The 27,558-nt window shown below is 43.7% G+C and overlaps 1 protein-coding gene across 4 annotated transcripts; it reads right to left on the bottom strand.

The window, feature by feature from the left end:
* Window positions 1-5,275: 5,275 nt before the first annotated feature.
* On the bottom strand, window positions 5,276-13,259 carry AKAP17A (A-kinase anchoring protein 17A). Of its 4 annotated transcripts, none has more exons than XM_075427683.1 (6): window positions 13,171-13,259; window positions 12,553-12,780; window positions 11,556-12,298; window positions 9,920-10,068; window positions 7,796-8,036; window positions 5,276-6,340 (listed from the first exon to the last, which is right to left on the bottom strand). In XM_075427683.1, exons 3-6 carry the CDS (start codon window positions 12,228-12,230, stop codon window positions 5,429-5,431), a joined length of 1,977 nt encoding a protein of 658 aa, XP_075283798.1. In that variant the 5' UTR covers window positions 12,231-12,298; window positions 12,553-12,780; window positions 13,171-13,259; the 3' UTR covers window positions 5,276-5,428. The 4 variants fall into 4 exon arrangements, with proteins under 4 accessions (XP_075283798.1, XP_075283807.1, XP_075283778.1 ...); XM_075427692.1 differs by having other exon boundaries at window positions 12,648-12,780; XM_075427663.1 differs by having other exon boundaries at window positions 11,556-12,780.
* Window positions 13,260-27,558: the final 14,299 nt, after the last annotated feature.

Below are 27,558 nucleotides of genomic sequence, written 5' to 3'. Positions count from 1 at the left end.
ATGAACACAGTGATGTACTGTGGAGTTGCCCGATCCATGGCTTAATGGGATTTACACCCCATATTTACACAACACCAGTCCTGCTCACTAAGAACATTTTTCCACTGCTGAAGCAAGAAACCACACCAATAAAAAGTGAACCTAAGCTTTCCCCAGCAACAAAGGCTGAGTAGGTTTAAAATTAACTGATGGGTATGGCTGCCTGACACAGAGCAAGAAGCTGGGAACTATTTGAGTTCTTGGCTTTGCAATGGCATGGGAAGAGCTCCAGAGTTTGAAAGCAGAATGAAAAATGAAGTCAAATGCATGGGATAAGCTCAACACTTCTAATTCTTCCATCATCTTCATGGATTTCTTTCCACCACAGCCCCTATATGCCTGGGGCTGCCATGTGTTCAGTCAACATCAAAGCTGACATCCAGGCTCCAACATTTCATATAGTCTAATGCAGAAGAAACACAGACTCACAGTCTTGTTCACTCAGATCCTCTATGTTCTGATAAAAAGAGTAAATAAATCTCTCTTCCTGCTTACAATCCAGGGCAACAAAGCCCTCAAAACCAAACCAAACCCTGAATGTTGACAGACAAATGTAATAAGGTATGCAACTTCAACGCAATGGGACATAAGTCTAGGCAAACAGAGTCAGGTTACTACTGGTACATAATCCTCACTGACCAGTTTCAGAAATAAAAAGGAATATACCTTTGCAGACATTCTCAGTGCACTGGATTTCTAGCAGCTAAGGGTCTGAAAGTAGAGGCAGCCTAGTAGCCAAGTCAGACTCTACCCAATACTCAACCATACCAACATAAATTCAATGTTTCAGAAGCATTTATTAGTTTGGTATGTCTTTGATAAGTATTAGTTGCTAAATCCTATACTCTTCAGTTTCCTTAACATTTATACCAGAACTTGTGACAGCAGTGTGATTTAAGCACTGTAAGTTTAGTAATTAAACATGAACAGTAGGGTGGATTATCGGAACTCCTTCATAGAATCATAGGGTTGGAAGCTTTGGGTTGGAAGCGACCTTTAGAGGTCATCTAGCCCAACCCCCATGCAGTGAGAAGGGATATTTTCAACTAGACCAGCTTGCTCAGAGCGCCATCCAACCCAGCCTTGGATGTTTCCAGGGATGGGGCCCCCCTCTTTGGGCAACGTGTTTCAGTGTTTCATTACCCTTACGGTAAAAAATTTCTTCCCTATATCTAGGCTAAATCTACCCTCCATTAGTTTAAAGCCATTATTCCTTCTCCTATTGCAACAAGCCCTGCTGAAAATATCTTCCCCATCTTTCCTACAGGCCTCCTTCAGGTACTGAAAGGCTGCTATAACGTGTCCTCAGAGCCTTCTCTTCTCCAGGCTGAACAGCCCCAACTCTCTCAGCCTTTCCTCATAGAAGTGTTCCAGGCCTCCGATCATCTTTGTGGCCTCCTCTGGACCCGCTCCAACAGCTCCATGTCTGTCCTGCACTGAGGGCTCTAGAGCTGGACGCAGGGCTCCAGGTGAGGTCTCATCAGAGTGGAGTAGAGGGGCAGAATCCCCTCCCTCGCCCTGCTGGCCACGCTTCTTTTGATGCAGCCCAGGATACAATTGGCTGCCTGGGCTGTGAGCACACGTTGCCAGCTCATGTCCAGCTTTTCATTCACCAGCAGCCCCAAGTCCTTCTCGGCCCAGCTGCTCTTAATCTCTTCATCCCCCAGCCTGTATTGACACCAAGGATTGCCTCAACACAGGTGCAGGACCCTGCACTTTGCCTTGTTGAACCTCATGAGGTTCACATGGGCCCACTTCTCAAGCTTGTCCAGGTCCCTCTGGATGGCACCCTGTCCCTCGGGTGTGTCAACTTCATCACTCAGCTTGGTGTTGACTGCAGACTTGCTGAGGCTGCACTCAATCCCACTGTCTATGTCATTGATGAAAATATTAAACCGCACTGGCCCCCGTACAGGCCCCTGACGGACACCACTCATCACTGATCTCCATCTGGACACTGAGCCATTGACTACTACTCTCTGGATGGAACCATTCAACCAATTCCTCATCCACACATCAAATTAATATCTCTCCAATTTACAGAGAAGGATGTTGTGGGGGACTGTGTCAAAGGCCTTACAGAAGTACAGACAGATGACATCCGTAGCTCTTCCCTTGCCCACTCATACAAGACCAACAGGTTGGTCAGGCAGGAGTCACCCTTGGTGAAGCCATGTTGGCTGTCTTGAATTACCTCCCTGTCCTCCATGTGCCTTAGCATAGCTCTGCGAGGATCTGTTCCATGATCTTACCAGGCACAGAGGTGAGGCTGACAAGTTAGTAGTTCCCAGTGTCCTCCTTTCTACCCTTTTTAAAAAGATGTGAAATGTTTCCCTTTTTCCAGTCATGAGGAACTTCACCTGACTGTGATGACTTTTCAAGTATCATGGAGAGTCGCTTGGCAACTACACCAGCCAATTCCCTCAGGACTCTGGGATGCATCTCATCAGGTCCCATAGACTTTTATATGTTCAGGGTCCTCAGGTAGTCACAAAATTGATCTTCTCTTACAATGGGAGGCACTTTGCTTCCCTAGACCTTATCTTGAGGTCTATCCACTTGAGAGGTGTGGAAAGAGAGGTTGCCAGTGAAGACCGAGGCAAAAAAGTCATTGAGTACCTCAGCCTTCTCCTCATACCAGTTTGCCTGTCTTGATCATCATGAGGGGTATGCTCTCTGACCTTCCTTTTCTGGTTGACATACCTGTAGGAGCCTTTCTTACTATTCTTTGAATCCCTTGCCAAGTTCAGATCCGTATGTGCCTTGGCCTTCCTGACCCCCTCCCTACACAACCGGGCAGCGGCCCTACATCCTTCCCAGGATACCTGCCCTTGCTTCCACTGTCTGTGCATTTCCTTCTTGCCCTTTAGTTTGACCAGCAGGTCTTGACTCAGCCATGCCAGTCTCTTGCCTTCCCTGCCTGATTTCTTACACCTGGGGATCAAGAGCTCTTGTGCTCCATGGAAAGCATCCTTAAAGATCTGCCAGCTCTGATCTGGTCCCTTGTCCCTGAAGGCAGCTTCCCACAGGTCCTGTTGACTAACTACTTGAACAGCTGGAATTCTGCTTTCCTAAAATTCAGGGTCCTGACTTTACGCTTTGCCTGGCCCTTATCCCTCAGGACTGAGAACTCCACCAACGCGTGACCACTGCAGCCCAGGCCTGCCTCCAATCTTGATGCCACCGATGAGCTCACTTGTGTTAGTGACCAGCAGTCCAGTATCACATGCCCTCTGGTAGGGCTGTCTATTACCTGGCTTAAGAAGTTGTCCTCATTACACTCCAGGAGTTTACTGTATTGCCTACAGCTCGCCATGCTACTTTTCCAGCAGGTGTTGGGGTGGCTGAAGTCCCCCAGCAGGACAAGAGCCTGTGAGCACAGTCTCCTGTCCATGGAGTAAAAAGGCTTCAGTAAGCTACCTTTGATCGTGCAGCCTGTAGTAGACACCGTCCACAAAATTCCCTTTGTTGCCTCACTCTGCTTCTCACCCATAAGCTTTCTATCTGCTCATGGCTATTCTTCAAAAACAGCTCTTCACACTGTATTGACTTCATGATGTAGAGGGCAACGCCTCTGCCTCTCCTTCCTTGCATGTCCCTTTTGAACAGCCTGTAGCCATCGATAGCCATCCTCCAGTCATGGGATTCGTGCCACCAGTTTTCAGTAATGGCAACTAAGTCATAACTTTCTAGCAGCACAGTGGCTTCCAGCTCCTCTTGTTTGTCGCCCATACTGCACGCACTGGTGCAGAGGTACTTCAGTACCTGTAAGCTGTGCCACCTTCTTAGAGGAACACCCCTTAATTCTTTTGCGGTATTTCACCAGTGTTTCCCTGTCGGCCCCTATTACCTGAGGAGCCCCTGGCTCATCCCCGTAAGAGACTAGTGGTGTTGAGATTACTACATAAATCAGCCTAGGTCTCAGTCCCCAAGACAATGGTGAAACTCGCAACAGAACTCACAAAAACTTCAGAAGTAACATAATTAATTTGAGATCTTTAAAAAAGTGAATTGACAGGAAGAGAAAAGAACATCTACCTTTTCTTTCCATAGATGGTAATCACAAAGATTTCAGCAGCATGGTCTAGTAAGAAACAAACCCCGCATGGATTCACTGAAAGCAACGCAGACAAACTCAGCCAGCCAGGAAGCCAGCTGAGCTGCAGCACCAATGAGCTCCTCAGGCACTTCACAACAGGGATGCATCAGTGTGAGGAAAATGGCATCTGAAGGCTGTAAAGAGCACACGCCCTGCTAAATTAACAGTTGACACAGATGTACATAACAGGACAATCAAGAAGGGTGGCTGAGCTTCATTCTTCACATGTGTTGAGTGATCTTTTCAACAAACGGGTTCTCATATAACAACTGTGCAGTTTTTAATACACTGACATATGAAAACAGCAACGTCAGTTCACTGGAAACAGTTTTCTTTTAATTTTACCATAAAAAGGCAAAATAAACTCTTCACTGTAATGCCATAGCTTTTAATATTCCTGAGCTGCATTTTAGAAGCAAGAGTATTCTTAAATGGATTTAACAAGAGACACTGCAGCCTTACTTTTCAACACAAGTAAAAATAATTTAGCGAGAAGGCCTCTTTTGAAAAAATCAATGGCTAGCTCTGTATGTACCTGAAAAAATACTTCAGGTTGCTCTATGCCACCTGAAGTAATTACAAAGCTAAAAATGTCAACAAAATAACAGAATGACTTTTCAACCATTTCCCCACTGCTTCTTACTTCCGACATCAGTGTGCCTCTCTTACACGGGAAGTATTATTTTACAAATGGCATTACATGCCAGAATAATTTGGGCCACAAAGCTTGGCAACATACAGACATATGAAAGAATCACAGCAGTTTAAAAGATATCCTGCATACCTTTATAGTCAGTTTTAAGAACTATATGAAAGTTCTGCTACCCATCTCAATCAGCAAAAACTCTACTTCGTTAAATGCGATTTCATTGAATGCATCAGAAAGCATTTTAAATAAAATCTGTATGCAACAGCTTGTCACGTCTGCAGTGTCTATAACTGGCACCCACGTGCTTCTCAAGCCAAATTAGGTGATAAAGAGATAAAAACTAAATCAACTAAAATTACGGTTTAGAAAACTGAAAATCAAGAAAACAGGTTGGCTTTTAGCACTGCAGGAACTCGAGCACAAGCACAGGTGGTTATACCAACATTGTGGCAGAAACCTAGAAAGAGACAACAAAGCACGAAGCAACGTCAGAAAAATCAGGCATCTATTTCCTTGATTTCAGAGTTAAGCATTGATTGAAACAAACGTGTTTTCTATTGCAGTCACACCAATGAGGTCTCGTTTACAAATTTCTGGCCCTTTTGTCCAACCATAGCCTTTCCAAGGAGCCAAGGCCTCCACTACCCACTCCAAGTACTCCTTTGCTTACTCAGGGATCTCCGGTGCCTTCGTCTCCTGCTCACGCTTCTGCGACTATGACTTCTTTCTCTTCTGTCTCGTTTACGTTCGCTACTGCGAGTTCTTCTGTAACGTGAACGTCTGGGGCTTACACTTCTCCGTCGAGGACTGTAACTTCTGCTAGAGTGTCTATAATACCTCCTTTCTTTCCTGCGCTTTTCATCCTGGTAACTCACATCTCTTCTGTGTCTGCTCCTCTCTCGTCTACCCTTACTCTCATCAGTGTTTACACTGCTACATGAACGGCTCTTTCTTCTTCTTGACTCTGTGCTACGTTTGCCCTGCTCGCAGCGTGACTCCTTCCTGGAGGTATTCTGGTCATAGCTAGAGAGGCTCTTCTGCTGCTGGTTATTGGCAGGAACACACGGAAGTACCCCGGAACTTCCTTTCTCAGAACACCTCTCAGAGTTTGTGGCATGAAGTTTCTGACCTTCTTTGACATGAACTTTGTCATGAATGTTGCCATTCAAGTACTTGCATTGAGTGTTTACACTCTCCGAGGATTCTACTTCTCTTTGAGAACCGGGAGCCGGTTTGCTTGTAACAGCCTGTGCTGAGGTAGAAGTGATGCAGCTGGATGACACGGTGTGTGGAACACCACTTGGGGTTTTCAGTGTGTCAGACTGAGATGCTCCAGTTTCTTCTTTGTTTTGATTAACTGTATCCATTTTCTTGCTCAGAAGATTGTTCAGTAGTTTCTCTCTCAGTTCCTTTTCTTTTCTCTGCAACCCCAGTGCTCTCTCTTTCTCCTCTTCCACACGTTTGAGCTCAGCCTCCTGGAGCCTTCGTCTCTCCTCTAGCTGCTGAAGACGAATCTTTTCTTCATTATGCTCTTGCTCCAAAAGCTTTACTGTCTGAAAGGCAGTCAAAGGGAAGGTAAGGGTAAACAAGAAAATATTTATAGACCCACTCATGCTTCCAAGTTATATCATAACACAGAAGCAGTAATTGGCAAGGAAATAAAATCTAACAAACAGAACTTAACTATCCCAAAATAAAACAGTTGTTTCCCTCTTAAAGGTAAAAAAACCAAAACAACCAAACAAAAAACCCCGCTAATACACAACTGTTGTAAGGTGAAACATTAGTATTAGTCCACAAATTCTTTTGATTGCTAATTTCTCCTAGCTGTTTCACAAGGCAAAAACAAAGCTTGGTCTTTGCGGCTCCTTAATATGATGAGAGTAACACACAAGCTAGAACAACATGTGAAATCTGAAGTATTTAAAGACATTATGAGGGTGCATACTTGAATGTTTCAGTCAAATTTAAAACATAAACTTCTCAGATTATTGCAATCTGTGGTTCATAGATGACTTTGCAATGAGACCACAAAAACCAGCAAAGAATTAAATACACACATATCATGTATGAACTGATTCTCTTTGTCAATCACTTTAGAAACTCATGATACTGAAAAAGATGGTTAAAACTTTTTTTTTCTGACCCAGAAAAACGACTTAGTGTAGACCTCAGAATTCTGGGATTCAAAGAAACACACTACTCTGTTCTACCAGACAACCATTCTATTTCATAGCTGCAAAGTTAAAAAGCCTGCAAGAAGTACTGCTCCCTTCTCCTAGCATATAACTGACCGCATAGCACTATATGAGTTCAAAAATGCTCCTGAGGTACACTGGCATCAAGGAAAAAAAAAAACTGTGCTTTGCCACACAGTTTTTCATCTCTACAGAAAATACTTCGCATACATTACATTACACCCTAACATGACTTTATCCAAGTCTTAAGCAAGTGATATCCTGTTTCAGTGAAAAATAACAATACTACTAAAGAGACAGGATCTAACATCCAAAACCCTAGCTGACAGCACTTTTCCTACAGAGAAATCATTCTGCAAATTTTCAAACATCAAATAATGAAAGCTCATTCTCTAAAACTGCAAAGAATAGTTGACAGAATTGCTGAAAGCCAGAAGGGAAACAGCATCAAAACTGGAATTAGATTTAAGGACTCTTGCATCTTATCCTCTGTGTTTAGTTCACTTTATCACACTTACACATTCTTTTCCAGGACTTAAGAGCAAGCCTGCCAACTAGTTTACAGGTAAAAAATGCTATTCAGGACCACAGGTTCAAGTTCACTCTTCCATTTACCTATATGTGTGTATTTTGCCAAGGGAGAAATACTATTTTATTGCACTTTTTTGAATTTTTGGTCTAAGAAATAGCATCTGGAGAGGCACCACACCTCTTGTTTAATGAGCAGTGCTCCCCACCCCCTCTCAAGTCAGTAAAAGGCTTTGTTCTGCTGGGTTCTTGTTTAGCTTCTGAAATTAATATTGACGTTACCTTTGCCCTGCTTAGCAGTTCTGCAATTAGTCTAATGGACTGAAGATTTCTCTGAGCTAACAGGAGCTTCCTTTCTTCTAACTTTATCTTCTCTTGTAGTTTTTTCTGCTCTTCGGCTTGAAGCTTTTCAAGTTGCTTTTTGTTTCGCCGAAGTTCACGATCTTTCTGCTTCTGTTCTCTCTTGCGCAACTTTTCTTCTCTTTTTCTCTCTCTCTCATATTCTTCAAGCTCTCTCTGTTTCCTAAAAAAAGATTAACATTTTTTACCTTATCTAGGGCAGGTACAATATCAAACTCCTACTCTATGCAAAAATATACTTTGTTCTTTGAGTAAATTTGTTTCTAAGTAAGTCTTGTTGATTACTGAAACACAGAGGCAGAAAACAGTGAACATTTTAACCATTAATTGTGATAGCAAACAATCACCGGCCTGTCAATATTTAAAAACAAGTTGGAATCTAAACACAAAATATGTCTACAACAATTTTTTTTTTAAATCAATTCAATCAGAGAGAATAGCAATGCATCAGGCAGCTGGGCAGCCAGTCATCACGGTGAGAAAATTACCAAGCCAGTTATTGTGTGCATGGGCTGGTGATTATTGTTTCAGTTATTAGGACAAAACGGTAGCTTATGTAAAAGACCAATGGTTTCTGAGATCAGGTGTCTAAAGGCATGATTTTTCAGAAATTGAGTATCTTGCAGATTTAATATGTTGAACCCAATGTAAGCATTGGTGATAATCTAAATAACGTTACAGTTTCAGGAACTGTAAGCAATGAGAATTTACACACATCAAGCCAACTAGACACCATACAACCTCTGAAACAATTTGCTCCATTTGTGTTTATATTAGAATCACAGAACCATAGAACAGTTTGAGTTGGAAGGGACCTTCAAAAGTCATCTAGGCCAAACCCCCTGCAATGAGCAGGACATCTTCAAATGGATTAGGTTGCTCAGAGCCCCATTCAACCTAACCTTGAAAGTGTCCAGGGATGGGCCATCTAGCACACTTCTCTGGACAACCTGTTCCAGTGCTTCATCGTCTTCATTGTAAAAAATTTCTTCTTTATGTCTACTCTAAATCTACCTGCTTTCAGTTTAAAACCATTAACCGAGGCCTGACTAAAAAGTTTGTCCCCATCTTTCTTGTAAGCCCCCTTTAAGTACTGAAAGGCTCCAATAAGGTCTCCCCGCAGCCTTGTCTTCTCCAAGCTGAACAGCCCCAACTGTCTCAGCCTTTCCTCATAGGAGAGGTGCTCCAGCCCTTTGATCATCCTTGTTGCCCTCCTCTGGACCCGCTCCAACAGCTCCATGTCCTTCTCATGTTGAGGGCTCTAGAGCTGGACGCACGACTCCAGGTGGGGTCTCATCAGAGCCGAGCAGAGGGGCAGAATCCCCTCCCTTGAACTGCTGGCCACATTGCTAGGGATGCAGCCCAGGATATGGTTGGCCTCCTGGGCTGTGAGCGTACATTGCTGGCTCATGTCCAGCTTTTCACCCACCAGAACCCCCAAGTCCTTCTCGACAGGGCTGCTCTCAATCCCTTCATCCCCCAGCCTGTACTGATACCAGGGGTTTCCCTGACCCAGGTGCAGGACCTCGCAGTTCACCTGAAAATATTCTGAGTAGCTGTCTTATGACATTTGCACCTATATACATTTTCTTAAAATGTCAGTGTTCAGATATGCTTGCATCCCATCCCTTTCCAGAAAAATACTGATGTTAAGAGGAAATGAGCTTTATAATACCAAAATTACTTACTCGTAGAACTAGTGCATAATTTTCTATTCCCCATTTACAATGTACATTTTTCCATCAGAATGACTACACATCATGCAAGTTCCTAGTTCTTGGAATTACAGTTCAAGGAAAAAAAAAAAAAAAAAGCTGTAAAACAGTCGTCTTATCAAAATCTCATAATCCCTAAAGGCTATTTCCTCAAAAGAACCCCCATATTCTCACTTAGTTTTAAGCGCTCCACTTTAGCTATAGAAGTCAAACTTTGAAATAGAACCTGTGTTCAGTTATTTTTTATCTATTGATGCTGATATGAAGGGGCAACTACAGTTTTGTTATGCCTGATTGCTAAAAATATAACTGAGCAAGGAGCGATAAATACCTTTCTTCCTCTTTTTGTTTTTCCTCAGCTTCTTTCTCTTTACGTTTTTGTTCTTCTCTCTGTTTTTCCAGCTCTTGAAGCTTTTGCCTTTCAAGCTGACGCTTCTTAATTGATGCATCGCTGAGGTGTTTTGTTGAGTCAAAAGAAACCTTTACAGGATACAATTGAAAACAGTTTTAAGTAGCCAAAAAAAACAAAAATCCCCAATAACCTACACAATCCGTAACAATTTAAACCTAACACAAAGGTATCCAAATCACAATGTAAGTACAAGCGGAAATATAAAATTTTTTTTTAAAACAAAGGGAAATTCTCTATGTGCCCAGAGTACTACAACCAGGTAACTGGGAACTAAATGCCTGCACACTAGCACAAGCAGGTACCAGTTTACACTTTTGTGTGTGTCTGACATCCAAAAGTAAACCCTAGTGTGGTTTCAGCCCTGGGTGTCCAATGTTTTCAACCTGTCAGAACAAGAACATACAGAACTCTTTCAACTCATGATTACTATTACTAGTGTACAGCACTAGGCAGAAATGGGTCTGAGCAAAGGCCTCCCTTTCTGTCTAACACTGTGATCCTGAAGTTCATCAAAAGAAACAGTTCTAACACATTCAGCACCTGGTTTAAGCAAGTGCCTCCCCACCAATGCTAACACCAAGATTCCCAAATTGAGGTACACTGGGCTGAAGCTCCAAGTTTGAGACTGGGAACACAAGAGAAAGGGAAGTTACACGCATCTGAGCAATGAGACCTGGGAAAACGCTCTGATTCCAGGACACATGGGCACACCTTGGGCACATCCAGCTGCGCACTGGAGCAGGACACCAGCAGACATCACAGCCCTGGTGTCCTAATCTCCCATTCTAGATACCAATGCCTGTGCAGGCATGATGTGTCCTCTCTTGTCACAGTCGTATTTTCTAAGACTATGAGGTGACAGAAAAAAAGATCTGGAAAACTCAGGATGTAAATATTATGAATTAAGCACACTGCATTCACAGGAAAGTGTGCTACAGTTTATCATTTAAATTTTTGTGGGGCCTTTCTGTATGTGAAGTACACTAATGATTAACTGCGTATTCTGCAGGCCTTACAGGCCACATGCTATTAAACTCCACAGTACCGACACTTGTCTGGTAGACCTCATTATCACCGCAGGGACCGAAAACACAGGCTGTGAAACTCCCCCAAAATTTCTATTTGTAGTGAACACAAAAGAGAACAATGCACTTTAAAGTCAGCCTTCTGGTAAAATATGTCAGAACTTGTTCAGAATTAGAATTTTTAAGTGAAATGAAAAGATTTGTAAGTAAGATTACTTTCTAGAAACCATTTAGCAGGTCATATTCACATGCTTGGTCTTTCCATTAAGCTATTACCATGTCTAGAACCATCTTGATAAGAAAATCAAACCACTACCCACTCTGTTCACATAGCCCAACAACACATTTTTCTTCTATCATCTTCCTTTTACAATTCCATTATGGCTGTTCCACAAAACTACGTTAGTGCTGTTAATGTCACTTGTCATCGCCACAGTATGCAGACGTCGGTTTTAAGCGCGAGGGAAATAACATTTAGTCACACTTGGTCTTTCACACAGGTTCCCACAAAAAAGCCTGCAGTTTCTCACCTTTATATTGCAAGCCACGGCTTTGCCATCATCGCCTTTATACATCAGCTTCATCCCTCGCAGGGCGTTCATGGCCTTAATAAAACCTGCGTACTCCCGATACTGAACATAAGCTTCAAAATTCAAATGGCCCCCAAAACTGAACGTGTGAAAATTTCTGCCAGTCATCTCTTCTCTGTAAGGGTCCAGCATGGGTATGTCCACATTACGTATTTCTCCAAATTTCTTGAAAACTTTTATAAGGATTTCTTCACTTGGCTTTTCCGAGCCAGAGTCCTTTGCTGCGAACCACTTACAAGGTAAGCCTTCTAAGTGAATTGTGTCTGGCCTTTCCCCTGGCAAAGTTTCATTCATATCTTTCGCATCACGGAAAAAGGAGTCCCAGTCATGTCTGGTAGGAAAGTCAATCTTATATTCTGCAGCACGGACTTTTAAAATATCAGAGAAGCCACTCAGCTTTATTGTTTTGCCATCAAGGCATGCCAGAAAAGATTTAACCAAACTTTTGTTCTCAACCTCTCCTTCAAACCGGATGAAATCCATTGTGCTTTTAGAAATCCGCAGAGTGGAAAACTGATGAGCTTGCACCATCCCTTTCAATCTTTCCATCACTTCCCAGTTCGAAATGGATTTTCCCGGTTGTTTCAGCTGAGGAAGTGCCACACTGATGGTCATTTTTGTAATGGGCTTAAGGTATAAACCACAGGGAGCACAGAGCTCTACAGCTTCTGATGTATCATGAACTATTGTTGCAGCAGCCATAACACAGAAAAAGCATAGGATAAAAAAAAAAATAGAAGATGCAAGTTTAAATTGCAGGCCAACAGTAGTCAAATAAAATAGCCCTTATCCGTAAACAAGTGAATTCTTTGGCCATTTAACCATTCCCAAGTTAAAACAACATCTCTTAATACAAGAGTCAATTAGAGAGTTAAAACCGAGTAGTACAAACATATTAAATTACTTTATAACCACTAGAGCCTATAAGCAATCAAACCTCGGTAAGGCCTCAGAAAAAAAAAAACCCCAGGAAGCCGATGACAATCTTAGGAACACACGAAGCTGGCACGCTATGGCTCAGAAAGCAGCTACCCTTTCTCAGGAAGGAAGGGACTGGCGGAGCAACGTCACACCGCTTCGCAGCCCACTCTAACAACCAGTAAACCCCAGCACGCTAGCGCCGAGGCGGATCCCACGTTCTCCAGCGGAAAGGCTTGCGAGGCGTCTGCAACGAGAGAAAAACCGCCCCGTGTTGTTGAACAGCGCGCAGCCCGCCCCGCCGCCCTCCCTCCGAGCAGCGCCCAGCGGCCTCAGCTGCACCAAGGCCGGTGAGCGCCGTCAGCCACACCGGAGCCAGCCGCCGCCACCGACCCGCCCGAGGCAAGGCCGGCAGCTGCCCCCGACGGGAGGAGCCCGGCCGGCGGGGCGAGACCCCGGACAGACGCCGGCGGGGAAGGCCGCCGGGCCGGGCCGAGCCGAGCGGGGTTGCCCGCGCCCTCCGCCGCCGGCTCCCCTACGGGTTCCCCGGCCGCCGGAGCCCAGCGGCGCCCCGCCAGCCTCCCCTCCTCCTCCTCCTCCTCCTCCGCCGCCGGGAACCTCCCGGCGCCCGCCTCACCCGCAGCCGGCGGGCTGAGCTCGGCCCCACAAGCAACTGCCGCCGACCTCTCCGCGCGCCGCCTGGGCCGCTTCCGCTTCTGCGTGGCGGAACCGCTCGCCGGCCGGCGCGGGGGCGGGCGCGCTCTCTACGGCAGCCCTCTCTATGGTAGCGCCGCGAGGGCGGCGCCTGGCGGTGGGGCGGGAGAGAGAGGAGAGCGGGGCTACGGCAGGGCGTGAGCGGCGGCGCGCGGGGCGGTCGGTGTGCACGCGGCCGGTATCGTTTCTTTCCGGCGGCCGCGGGCCGGGAGCGGACGGGAGCGCTGGAGGAGGCCGCGCTGCCACCGGGCTGGAGCGGGGCTGTGGGAGGGCGCCGGCTGCGAGGGAGCAGCCCCGGAGCCCTGTCCGCCCGGGCGGTGCCGGGCGCGCTGCCGCCCCCGAAGGGCTGCAGGCACGCGAGCCGGGCGGCGGCACCGAGCCTGCGCCGTCAGCCCGGGGGCTGTGGGGTCCGCGCCCCGCCTGGCTTTGGGCTGCTGCTCCGGGAGGGCGTGGGTCTTCTCGGGTCCCGGGCTGAACCTCCTGCACCTTAGCTGACCTCTCCAGTGCCCCAGGGCATCACAATTTACTCTTCCAGTTTAAAAGTACAGAATATTTCAAGTTCGGGAAAGATGAGGAGCTACTGGAGAGAGTCCAGCGGAGGGCTATGAGGATGATGAGGGGACTGGAACATCTCTCCTACGAGGAAAGGCTGAGGGAGCTGTGCTTGTTTAGGCTGAAGAAGAGAAGGCTGAGAGGGGACCTAATAAATGCTTATAAATATCTGAAGGGTGGGTGTCAGGAGGATGGGGCCAAGCTCTTTTCAGTGGTGCCCAGCGACAGGACAAGGGGCAATGGGCACAAACTGCAGCATAGGAATTTCCACCTGAACATGAGGAAGAACTTCTTCCCTCTGAGGGTGACGGAGCACTGGAACAGGCTGCCCAGGGAGGTTGTGGAGTCTCCTTCTCTGGAGATATTCAAGACCCACCTGGACGCGGACCTGTGCAGCCTGCTGTAGGTGACCCTGCTTTGGCAGGGGGGTTGGACTAGATGACCCACAGAGGTCCCTTCCAACCCCTAACGTTCTGTGATTCTGTGATCCTGATAGATTCTGAGCCCCTATGCCAGGAAGCTGAATCCTGTTTCTAGTTTACAAGTAGCTATCGGCATGCAGACACATGAATTCAGAGGTCCGAGTCTTTAGCGGGATGATATTCTTGGTGTTCTCAATATGCAGGAATTGGTTAACCAGCTGGCATTGGGAAATGGTTTCCCTTTATTCTTTCCATCTGCTTAGGGACAAGAATGAGAAATATGGAAAGTACTGGTGTGTGTTTACATAATTGTTCACGAATAAATATTTAAGGCACAACAAAGCACGTCTTTTGAATGTGATCTCATCCTGCACTGGTCCTCCGTTTCTATCAGTGAAAAAAGGGGGGTTAAGCTGAAGTAGTGGGGACAGGAGGCAGTTGTCCATTTTGTGCTTGTTTCCTCTTTATGTCTCTTTTGCCCGCTGTACAAATGTGACAAAGTAGTTGATAGGCCAGCAGATCCTCCAGTACAGTTCTCAAATGATCTTGTACTATTTTGCGGATAACACATTGGAGCTCCTCACTGCAGCTTTATCGTTGGCGGATTCCTTATGCTTGGGTTTCCCGCAAGTGCAGGAAGCAGAAGTTGCCACGTACACGCAGGAGAAGACCTGCCTACGTTCCCTGCACCACCACCCTCCAGATACGTGCTCCCACATTCTCAGAGAACCCCAGTGTCTACACTGTGACAGTAGTTGCGTGCCTCCACCTACCTCTTTCAATTTTCTGCTGCTCATTCCTTGCCCACGAGCTGTTCCTGCTGCTGCTGCCAACCTCCTGCCCTCACACAGTGACTTACCCGCTGCAGCACCTTCCTGCCCCTGTTCCAGCGTTTTAAAAGAGGCACCAGGTCCCACCTTGGATAAACTCCCACCGCTTGAGAAACCATGACTGCGGTAACCTTCAGCGGCAGGCTAACCACTGTGTGGAAACAATGACTTTGAAGCATCGATCCAGTGCAGGAGATCACCGTCAGTCCAGCAGCTGCAGCGAGACCACACTGTTGTGCAGAGGTGCTATTTCACGTCACAGATGCTGGTAACTGCTGGACCTACTCTGTTTCCCTTATGTTTTAGTTAAGTAGTAGTGTAAAGGCAGAATTGGGAACTACTGCTGCCATACAACAGTTTGAAATTGCTCGTGCTTTGTAGTCTGAGAGCCCCTGCATAGTGTGCCGCACCTTCTCCTGCAGACTTGCACTTGGGAGCGCACAAAGCAGATTTAGTTACGTTCCAGAGAGTTTCAGTAGCAGCGCAGTGAGACACTGCATATGGTGAAGATTTTTGAATGCTGCACAGAAATGGTAGCCCCGCTCCCCGAGACTGTGCCAGCAACAAATATTCTGCACTTTCAAACTAAAAGAGTAAATTAATACTCTGAAAAGCTACAAAATGCCACAACTGAGGGTACCCATGCCATGACATCAGCCACAATGTGGCATCTTTCATAGGCTATTGTTCTGATATACTCGAAGTTGAAAGAAATGTTACAAGCATTACGTTAAATAATATTGTAAAACGTATGGGCAAGAAGACGTAATGATAATGTACAGAACTTTTAAAAGATGCAATCAAGCATCAGTACCGCAGTGTGGCAAGGGTAAACGGTGTCTCTGCTCAAATGCAGTCCTCTGCACTGGGCAGATGTGTCATTTCTATTATTATTGTTTCACTACGGTGAGATACCTAAATGACTAAATGAAATGTCTCAGGTTTTGCAGTCTGAAGCGAAGGTCAGCAAAGCGAGGGTATCAACCTACCAGGAAGAGGAAGGATGAACAGGCAAAGTAAACATCAGTAAGGGACAGGTATTGGAAGTGCAAAAGTGTATGTAAATCTTTTTTTTTACTGTAAGATATTGTCTCTCCCCAACTCTGACCAATACATTGTGCTACCGACATTAAAAAACATGTAGCACCTCTAAAAGCTTATACTTTTTTTCTGATTTCAACAGTCTAACAGAAGATACCAGTTCTGCCTTTACACTTTCTCATCTGTACCTTCAGTAGTTACAACACTGAATCCCACAGAAGTTCACTAGAGGGAGCACTTGTTATTTACATAGGTACAATAGATCTATTTATAAACACAGTTAAGATAGGCTATAAACAGCAGATACTAGGTTTTGTATTCGTGCCATAATACAGACCACTCTTCCTTTCTTGGAAGAGGATATAATTCTCCCAAGTGTGCATGGTCTTATCTGTGTACTTCTTCTGCTCTTCCTGAAATGCACTGCTCTCTTGACCTTAAAGGTCACTTGTGGTAATGCATGCAAGATGTTTTGTGGTTGTTTACGTAAAATAAAACAACAACCCCATATAATTCCATTTCCTTTCCGTCCATCTTCCTTCCTCTCCAGAACGCACCAAAGAAGAAGAAAAACTCTTTTTAGTTTAAAAATTTACTGTATCTAATGGAGAATGATTTATTTCCCATGCTCATCTAAATCTTTCATACTGTATAATATCCAGAAATACTCCTAGTACATATCTTTTCAGAAACAGTTAGAGCACATGGCACCCTGTGGTTACTTTCAATGTGATTTCTATTTTCTGTTGCCACTGAACAGGGGACATCTTTTTATTCTCTCTCACACTGAGGGAACACAAAATGATTCACTGTGCAATTGAATAGTTTATGAATGGTATTCGAAGGTGGAGGCAGCAGCACAGAAGAGTCTTTCGAATGAAGAGACTGTGTAACTGTTGAAGAGCCATTACAATGTTGTTTTCAGACTCTAAATAGCCTCTCCCCACAAAACAAAATTAATCCCTGAAGTGGGCAGGAACAGAGGAATGAACTTGGAATATATTGTTTTATTTCCCATGGTTAGAAACGGCTCCACAAATCATTCCATTTCGTTTCATTAGCTCTACTTTTTTTTTTTTTTTTCCTGTCTGAATGCCATGTGTCAATGAAGTGTGTGGCTGTGATGGATTGTCTGCCTTAGAAGGAACAGTTAACATTAGAAGCAATGCACATGCTGATGCAGGGCAATTTCAATTAACTGGAATTAAGCACCACTTCCTGTGGCTGGTTCTCCACAGGCTTAATTGTTGTCTGCTGTTTAAAGGGGTGGAATATGATGGTATACAGATACATTTTCACTCTCCCTAACTCATTCTTATAGCAAAGAATAAGTCTTATTAGCAAAGATTAGGAGCACGCAACGCAGAGCAGGCCCTTTCTACTAATACATCTCACTGTACTGTCCCCACTGCCATCTGTCTTACACTAAACATAAATGGCAAAATTTCTCCTTTTTGCTTTCACTGAGGAGGAATTAGCATCTGCAGTCACAGAATCACAGAATAGTAGGTGTTGGAAGGGACCTCTGTGGGTCATCTAGTCCAACCCTCCCACCAAAGCAGGGTCACCTACAGCAGGCTGTAGAGGACCTTGTCCAGGCGGGTCTTGAATATCTCCAGAGAAGGAGACTCCACAAACTCCCTGGGCAGCCTGTTCCAGTGCTCCGTCACCCTCAGAGGGAAGAAGTTCTTCCTCATGTTCAGACAGAACTTCCTGTGCTGCAGTTTGTGCCCATTGCCCCTTGTCCTGTCACTGGGCACCACTGAAAAGAGTTTGGCCCCATCCTCCTGACACCCACCCTTCAGATATTTGTAAGTATTTATAAGGTCCCCTCGCAGCCTTCTCTTCTTCAGGCTGAACAAGCCCAGCTCCCTCAGCCTCTCCTCATAGGAGAGATGTTCCAGTCCCCTCACCATCCTCGTAGCCCTCAGTCGTACTGATTTGTGAACTGTCTGGTCAAACCATAGTGTACTGTAGCCTATAAAAATTAAAAATTAGATTTAAGTTGCAAAGACACATTGTACTACCTAGCAAGTTGTATGTTTTAAATAGTTGTAGTACCATGCTGTCAGATGCATTACTGATGATTTCAGGTTTTGTACAGACACCCGTGAGATGCTTTCACATACTGCCAGATTTCAGTAGCTATCACTTAAAATAAGTCCAAATCCAAAAAATCAGGAGCTTTTTCTACTTTTATTTCAAGGGAAAATATTTTTTCCAGGGGGAAATATTTGAAAGTTATTCAAATTAACATCTTAAAATGAAGTATTTCCTCCACAATGTTACATGTTACAGATTGATACCAATCATAAAAGCATCTTATGTTTTTATGTACACATTTTAAATCCAAAATTTTTCTTAGCAATTTATGAAGTGAAATGCAAGAGCTGTTGGCCTATTTGTCTTTGTCTGTTTCTGAAGCAGAGAAGAGCAACGCGTTAATACCGATAACCTTCCTCAGTAGTATATTTCTTTTCTAACAAAGGGAAGAATTCCACAAGATCCAGTACTAGTGCAACTGTTGACACCCCAAAGACTTTTTTTAAAAGACGTGAAACTGCATTATTACAATTGTAGAACTATGAACTTCTGAAGAGCTGCTAAGCAGACCAGATCCGCTCTGTAGGTTCATCCTGATCTCCCCGCTTACAAAGAAAGACCAGAGGTATTTTGGTAGATCTGGCATAAGTATAAGTGACTGTGGCGTCAATTCCGTGTTTCAGCAGCAATGCCTGTAGCCCAGCCTTGCTTCCCAGCACACACATCGGGGAGGTGGGGGGAGTCAGTGGCACAATGCTGTGCTGAGTTCTCATTATTATTGCTATTTGCTCCTGGCAATCCATCTTGTTCATTTTCCAGGGTCTGATAGTGAAATCTGAAAAGCTAAACAAAGGGCGGATGACCAAGCCAGATCACATTTGATTTGCTCATAACACTGCTCTTTTCATACTGACAGATACTGTCAGTGTGTCTCAGAATGTGCTGCCAGGGCTCATTCATTTTAAGCTTTACATCTTAAAAAATGTCTTACAGTCATTTCAGTTGACTGACCTGTGGGTTTATACTAAGAGGCAGATGAAGAGAGCTGAAATAATCATCAGGTGGCCCAGACCGCTGACAAATTTTCATCAAAGTTTGTTTCTGGCCCATAATATGTATATACTTCTATATCTATCTCTATACATCTATCTGTATATACGCACACATACGTGTATGTATACAAACTATACTATGGGAGCTGATTGCCCCCTAAGCTCCTGCTGCAGCCAGCAGAGACACACAAGTCTGTGTAGGAAAGCACTCAGGTGTGCTGGTGATTCCATGCTAGGGGATGACAAGCCACCCTAGAATGAATTTGTAAATACATATCTCTCCCCAGATATGTCAGCAGGTAGAGAGACCACTTCTGAAGTGTTTAGATATGAAAAAAGCCTTGACAGAACAAAACTCTTAAGCTATGTAGGTACCACATATGGCTAATATTGGACAGCAATCAGCTTCCAACCAGCAACCGAACTTGCCGCAAACGAGCAGATACTCAGGTACTGTTGCTTGAACACATCTTTCTCAGTGGATATCAGGCAGCCTAAATTTCCTACACCTGAAAAGCCTCCATCATGCTCCTGGATGGAGTTCAGACCACATGTTTTCAGCAGCAGTCTTCTAATTTTGGGTTATTTCAGGACATTCATCCCGTAATAACTACTTGATGCAGTTTCCTATCTCCACTTGCTTTGATTTTAGTAAATGCCAGATCAGGCTGGTAAATGTGGTGCTGGTAGTGTGGATCTACACTGAACCACACTCAAAGTGTCATGGAAGTTTAATCTGCCACCAGGATGTGAGAACTTACAAAGATCCTCACGTGCCTTCCTGTTCTAGGTCTTCCCATTAAATCATAGGAAGAAATAAGTGATAACTGAGGCTGCATACACCGAGAGCAGACAGAGTTTTGGGGAAGGCAGCTACAAAGTTCTCACCAGTTTTGCAGGAGGAGAATCGTGATTCAGGAGTGAAAATACATACAAGTGACAATCTCTGTGTGAGTTGCCTCTTCATAAGCGGTTAGGATAAACTCAGTCAAGGACTGTAGGAGAACTGGAAGATTCAATTTAGGGCAAAGCTTCTTGCACATTTTTTGGTCTGTGTAATAGTTGTATTTTCTCATGAGAAGCCATCAGCAATGCTGTCTATATAAAAGACTGCTGTGAAGACTCTAAAGAAATGTGATGCAGCTTTGGCCATCAAGCAAAAAAACCTTACAGAGGAATTTATGAAATTCAGATAGTCTTTTTCAAGGTGCTGGATTGTGCCAGCAAGCCTTAGCTGGCCTGACCAGCATCACCTGGGTCCCCCACCAGCACATCTTCTGCCCAAGGACCCCATCTGAGCCGTTGTGTAGGTAGTCCTGACTTGCTGACTGGATTGACCTTGGACTGGGCTTGGCACCTCACTTGGTGCGATGATCACCAAGCAGCAGAGGAGCCCGTCCCTGTCACCAACCTGGTCCTGCTTGGGCACGGTGGGACAGTGCCCGGACCAGTGAGGGTGATGCCCCGCCAGCACTGCAGGCACCCGCGGCTCCTCTTGCCTCAGGGAGAAACCCCCAGTCTTGCTGTTCCTGACAGCTGTAGCAAGCCTTGTGTTTGAGGTAAATAAAGATTCTGGTAAGTGCTCTCAAAATAAGCTGTGACAGAAAAAGTGTGTATTTAGTGAATTTCACAACTGCTGATAGTCTTCTGAATAAGCTCTACAGAGTACTGGATGAAAATGGTGAGCTGAAGATGTCTTCTGAGCCTTCAGTTTATTGAGAACAGCATGAAGCGATGACTCTGCTAAATGCTTATTTGTGATAACAATTTCATAGACTACTTTCTTTTCAGCTCTCGTTATGATCTTTGATATATTTCCCACATATAGGTGATTCCAAATAGGAGGTGAGATAAAACAGGATTCAGCAGTTTTCTGAACTGGCAGTGTAACTATCTGGTGATCAAAGCTGCTGATGAGGAGTGGTGGCATCTTCTCAAAGAATGAGAAGGATCCACAGTGGTGCTGACCATCTACCAGAACCTGGAATGCTAGGAGTCATAGAATCATAGAACCATAGGTTGGAAAAGAGCTCTAAGATCATCAAGTCCAGCCATCCACCCAACAACACCCTGCCTACTAAACCATATCCCAAAGTGCCACATCTACACGTTTTGTAAACACCTCCAGGGATGGTGACTCCACCATCCCCTTGGGCTGCCTATTCTAATGTCTGACCACTCTTTCAGTAAAGAAATTTTTCCTAATACGTAATCTAAACCTCCCCTGATGCAACTTGAGGCCATTGCCTCTCGTCATATCGAGGAAGGGGTGAAGTGCCTCCTCCTGCCTCCACCTTGCTTGGTGGGCCTCCTCTATTTCACACTTCACATTCACATGTAGAGAGTCAAGGTAAATGCCTTGTCATGGAGGAGGACTTGGATTCAGTGGCACACTACCTGTGTGCAACCCTTCTCTCTTTTCTGGGGTGCTTGACTGCATTAACAGCAGAGGATGAGCTCACTGTAGAAGTTCACCAGGCTGTTGAGTAACCTCCACCTGGCACAACATCATGCTGGCACAGCCTCCACCAGTCTGGAAGAACATCCCCATGGGACCATTGCAAACATCGATGCTGTGATCAACCTGCAGCTAGCCATGGGCGCTGCTGGAAGACACAACGCCTAATTAGCCAGACCTGCTGGTGGCCTGTAGTATGGACAGATGTGGCAAAGTTCATTTGGGCCTGTGACTCCAGTGCTGGCACCATAGCCTCCTCAAGCACCACGAAGTTTCTTGAAGCACCTCCCCAGTCCCAGCTGTCCTTAGTAGCTCATGTGTTGGTGGATTCCATAGTAGGTCTGTATCTCTTGCAGGGAGTCATCCTATTTCACGAAGGTGGGTCACTTCACCCTCGCACCTCCCCCAAGAAGTTGCAATGAACTGTCTGATTCTTTCTACAACGCTTTGATGTTGTGGCCTCTCGGACAGCATCCTGCAGAGGAGTTCACAGCCACATTTCAGAAGGAGGTCATGGGCCTCTTCCCAGTGCAAAACCACTTTGCAACACCCACTTTGTCTTGTCTGATGGTCACTCAACAGTTGAAGGAACCTTTCCCCAACCTGACCATGCTCAAGTGCTACAGGACAATGAGGACTCTACCTGCCTTTGAGGTCTGAGTTAACATTGGCTACCTCAACTTCAAAAGGAAATAACTGCAGGCTCTTCATTCTGTGTCAGTTTGTGGCGTTTTTTAAAGATTTCAAAGACACTGGCACCATGCATCACAGAAAGACATTTACTGAGAATGGCAGAAGATTCTGCAAAGTGGGAGTACTATTCTACCAAACCCCTGTACATAAAATAGTTCTTATACATGCTACTAAACCCCAATGACTAAAGTACAGTTAGTTATAATCTGGTGTTTGGTTTTGGTTTTTTGTATTTGATTTGATTTTTAACAGTAGTAGTGCTCCTTCTACGTCAGGCAATGTCATTTTCTGTGAGAAGAAAAGCTTATCTTCCATTTCCTTTCTATGTTTTCGAATTTCTTTCCTTCTTTCTGTGGCCATCGTTCAATGAAGACTATGGAAGAAAATAGCTTGTATTTGATATCTAGTGTAAATGCCATCACTTATGTGTTTAAAAAGCATATTGTAGGATATATTGCATATAAGTGCAGTGGTCCTTGGTACCCATAGTATGAGCTGTTTCTTTGCTGAGATGTTTTAAAGGCTCTTCCTTTCAATTTCTTTTTGCACTACTGTTGCTGATTCAAGTCTCTTCAGTTTCGCTTACGGCTTTCTGTTACAAGTCCAAAGAACAAAGAAACTGTAGTCTGGATTTTCCAAAATTGCTCATTTCTATGGTTAAAGCAGCAGCTTTGATTCTGTTCCTTGTTTTGCAACTGATTCTCATGTGGCTTTGGGTAAAATAGTTGCCTGTGTGAGGACTGTTTCTTACTGACTTTATCAATGAGAGTAGACCTGAAAGATGCTAGGCAGAGGCATGTATTTTCATTTTGCAGCTTACTTTGAAATGCATAATCAGAATGAAAAGTAAAATGGGTATCTAACAAATAAATGAAGGCATTTCTGCAAGATTTGTATAATAGAACATGAGAAATCAGCCGTTGCATGTCCAAGCAACAATTCCTGCAGCAGTCAGTAATATACTGAAGCCTATAAATCATTAATTGCTAGCCATCTTTACCATGGGACAGAACTATAAAGAAAGATAGGAGTTCTGTAAAAACTAATCTGACTTAGAAATTATGTGTTATCAGGAAGTGGCAGAAAATGTAAAAGCAAGGAGAAATAACGCGAATAACTCTGTTCTAGTGACATCAACTTCAGGTGTAGTGTAGTTTGTCTTGACCTGCACCACAGGAAAATCTGTGGTGTGGGATTTCTCTGTGTAGGATTTACTTATTCTGCCAATGTCTAGATACATAAATCCTGTGAGTTTCCCGTATTCTGGCTGCAAGACTCACAACATCACTGCAGGTGAGCTATTTTTCCTGATTGGTGATTCTGCAATGACTGAATGGAATAAAACTTTTTTCAGTGGTTTTCTATTTAACTTGTACTTTCTTATTCTTTTTGCAATAAAATTATAGGCATGATGGAAAGAGGAGCCAGAAGGAGAAGGAAGTTATAGGTTGCCTTATGTTTCATATCTTTGGGCAGTAATAACCTCTGATATGACGACAGTCCTATTTGAAGGATAAAGTGACAGTTTTCTGCAAGTGGGGAGAGAATAAAAGGATTCTTATAAAGTAATTTTATTAATAAAAGAAAAAATTTAATGTAACTTAACAGTGTATTTTCATCTACATACGCTACAGTCTAGTTGTTTTCTCTCTTCTAATTTGGTATAAAATAACCACATCAAGCAAGCTTGCCACCAAAGGACGAGAAAAGTTATTTAAGTTAGTGCAACGGGACCTAATTATGAGTCATAGGACATGATTTAGAAAGGGAAAATGTCATGATTGCAAGATCCTTTGACCTATAAAAAGGGGAAGTCACGATAACAGCCAGATTGTTTTGTTTAGAAGACTTTGTAGGACATAAGTTTGTCTGGGCAAAGCTGCAAAGCCTGAAAACTTCTTGGCTGTAACTTCAATTGCCCATTCTACCCTTTGCTGGTAAACATAGGTGTTATAATAAACTGGTATCTCCGCTAGATTTCAGTGATATTTCTCTGGCTTCACAAGCTTGCTAGGATTCTGGAGCACTTGTTACCTCTTTCAGAAAGCCTTCGCTTATTGAGGTAAGGGCTGGATTTTTTTCGTGTTTCTTTCCTTCGGATTATGTGTTTAAATATTTTATGTATATATGGCTCATTGTTTGTAGTGGATTGCGGTATTGTAAGAACACTTGAAGAATTTATATTCTGCATAAGTGATTATCTATACTTTTATCATCCTTCCCTACAGAGCTGGGTCACAGGACCTTCACAAAGGTTTCTTCTTCAGAAGAAATTGTTCACTGTTATGAACATGAGGTGTTTAGTTTCTAGCAAGCTCTACCTTTCTGTCCAGGCTTTGGGCACCAGAAATGTTATAGTGTTTACTGGTGTTCAAACTGATGAGTTTAAAAGATAAAGGAAATTGGATTTAGCATCTAAATTGGCCACTAGGAAAAATTTGTTGTGAATGCCTGTTGCTAAGCCAGCAGTTACTGACCTCAAGGCGTGAATCAGTGGGTGATACTCTACAGCCTGTGTGATGCTGAGGTTGAAATCCATGTGACGCTGCTTGTAAGAAATAGTTAGGGAAATTTTCATTTGCATACACGGTGTTTTCCAATTATTTTCACATCGGCATCGTCTCTTATTCAGGTATTTAATTTTAGACCAAATTCAGGCATCCTCTGCTGGATTCAGTGACGCTGGTCAAAGACAACCATGTCCACTGATCTGTCAGTGAAGCAGCTCCTGTGAGCGCCCTCCCACGCAGAAGGCAAATGCCAGCTCCAGCCTAGCTGACCCAATTGATTTTATCTTTGGTAACAGGAATTCTTGTCCCATGCCTTCTCCTTCCCCCGCTGGCAGTGTGCAGATGGCAACTAATTCCCCTGACAGAGTCGTTCAGAAGTTGCTGCCTCAGTTTCAGATGTTATCAGCTGCACCCATCTGTTTGTCTCCTCTGCTGGAGATGAGTTACCACATCGGAGAGGTAGGAAAAATCAATGTTCGTTCACACCTCTGGTGCCCTGATGCCCAGCCCAACTTATTTGACTATGCAGGAGCTGGGGGGCAAATGCCACATTTAATGCCAATGCTGCAAGAGGTCATTGGTAAGTCTTGACACAAGAAGTGCACTAAACTAGACATGGAGTAATTGAGGTCAATGCTTCTGTACGTGACCTTCGGTTCTACACTGCTGCCAGATTCAGAATCACTTTAATTAAATTTGCACACTGGTTTGAAGCGGATCTGAGAAACAGCAGAAAGACAAAACTTACCTGGTTCTTTCTCCATCTCCCTCTCACCACTTCCCTGTGCAGGAAACTGGCTACAAATTTTAACGTTGTGCCAAAGCAAAGAAAATTGCTTGTATAGATCAGTGTCTTTTAGGAAGACTTCTGTATATGGGATGTGTTTCGCTCTTTGTTGACCTCCATTTATAATCTAAAAGACACAAGAGTTCAAGCAGTGTGACCCAGAGTAACCAGGCTTTCACAGCAAGAAGTGAAAAGAGCTGTGTCTGACATGATAAAACAAGACAGAGAAGAGTAATTAAATACAGGCAATGCACAGAGAATTCACAGTATAAAATTTATCTTCTATAGATAATGACCAAGCAAGAAAACAAATATTAATATTCAAAACTGAAGTTTCATCTTGAAGATCACAAACAGGAGAACAGATTAATAAGAAGAAAAATGAAATGTAACTTCAACTAAGAGACTGAACTTCAAGGAGGTTCTTGAGGAGTGCTAGACATGGGCACTGTAGCATAGACACTGGCCCAATGCAAGAGAGAGGGACATATCTCCAAGCCTCTCCTCACCTTTTTTACTAAATCAGAATTGTATTAATTAGAGCAAGTTATTATTATTATTACAGCTATTTTTACCACGTATTCCTAATTGTTATCAGGAGTAATATACCTACAACTAACATGGAGTTTTCTATTCTATATAAAGAACTCTGAATAACTGCTGGTTTTAATCATCACACTTTCTGACTTGTACTTCTTGGAAAACCCCACCTAACTTCTCACTTCTGAATCTTCTCACCTCTGATGCTTTCAGGTTGTTGTATTTCCTATTAGCATGAACAGAGCCAAGCTGGATATATGTAATCTTTTTCATTTTTACTGATGCTGTGAAAGCTGCTATGTGTATTACTACCCCAATTTGTTTTGCTGCTATCTTCTGCTGCTTAATATATGAAGTTCTTTTAGAGAAGCTTGTGTTAAACAATTGATCTGCTGAGGAGCAAATGAACAGCAGAAATAATAATTTCTTACAGCATCCTGGCTAGAACTTGAAGAGGACATCCTGTTCCCAGTCAGGATGTCCAATGTCTGCACCAGTCAGGAGTGATTCTTACCCGATGTGATTAGCATAGGGCACTACTGCTAATGCAGACAAGTTCTCTGGTTTAACAAAAGAGGAAAAGAAATGCAAAAGCTGTCTTTTAGGAAGAAGGCTTAGCATAGAAATGGATTTTACAGCGACAACAAAGGTCTGCTAAGGAACTTGTAGCCACTGTTGACATTACTTAATGTGATACCTATGTCAGTTGTCTCCAGAGAAGGGTACACACACCCCAAGGAGTGTGCAAGACAATCCACTGAGGTGCAGGAAGAAAATATTTTTGTACCAGTAATAAATAAAATAAAAATGGAAGTTTTAAAAGTAATTTTTATTTCATCTTTTTCTCATTCTTTTTCACTTCCATTTTTTGTAGGTTTTATAATGTAGTTAATATTAATACTGTAGTACATGTATATAACTTATAAATAAACATACATATGCTGGGGGGGTGCTCAAATATGTTTTAGAATTAAGGGTGCATGATCAAAGAGGTTTGGAGACGACTGCTCTGTGACCTATTGGAGCCAGCTTGCACTGGACGTCTGTCTGACGAGCTACAAAACATAGTCTTGGTACAGTTTAGGACATCCTCATGTGGCTAATCTCACAGAAGTAGCACCATTGAAATAGGTTACTTTTTTTTCCTTTGTGGAAAACTAATCTTATGGGTGAATGACAGAGACAGATCAGGCTGGTAACACGGAGACAAACATATTGGTTCCCTCATGCTTCTGTTCATCTTCTACTTGGAATGAACTCATACTTTAATAAATTCTTTGCAGCTTTCCTTGCTTTAAAAAGAAGTTAGGTATACATTGGAATGTCAGCATTGCAAAACTGTATGTTCATTCTGGAAAAATACCTCTGGTGGTGACTACAGCA

Source organism: Opisthocomus hoazin, chromosome 1, assembly GCF_030867145.1.
Source record: "Opisthocomus hoazin isolate bOpiHoa1 chromosome 1, bOpiHoa1.hap1, whole genome shotgun sequence".
In the NCBI taxonomy this organism is placed as follows: domain Eukaryota; kingdom Metazoa; phylum Chordata; class Aves; order Opisthocomiformes; family Opisthocomidae; genus Opisthocomus; species Opisthocomus hoazin.
Note: the sequence above shows the minus strand (reverse complement) of the source record. Positions and strands in the feature narration are given on the sequence as shown.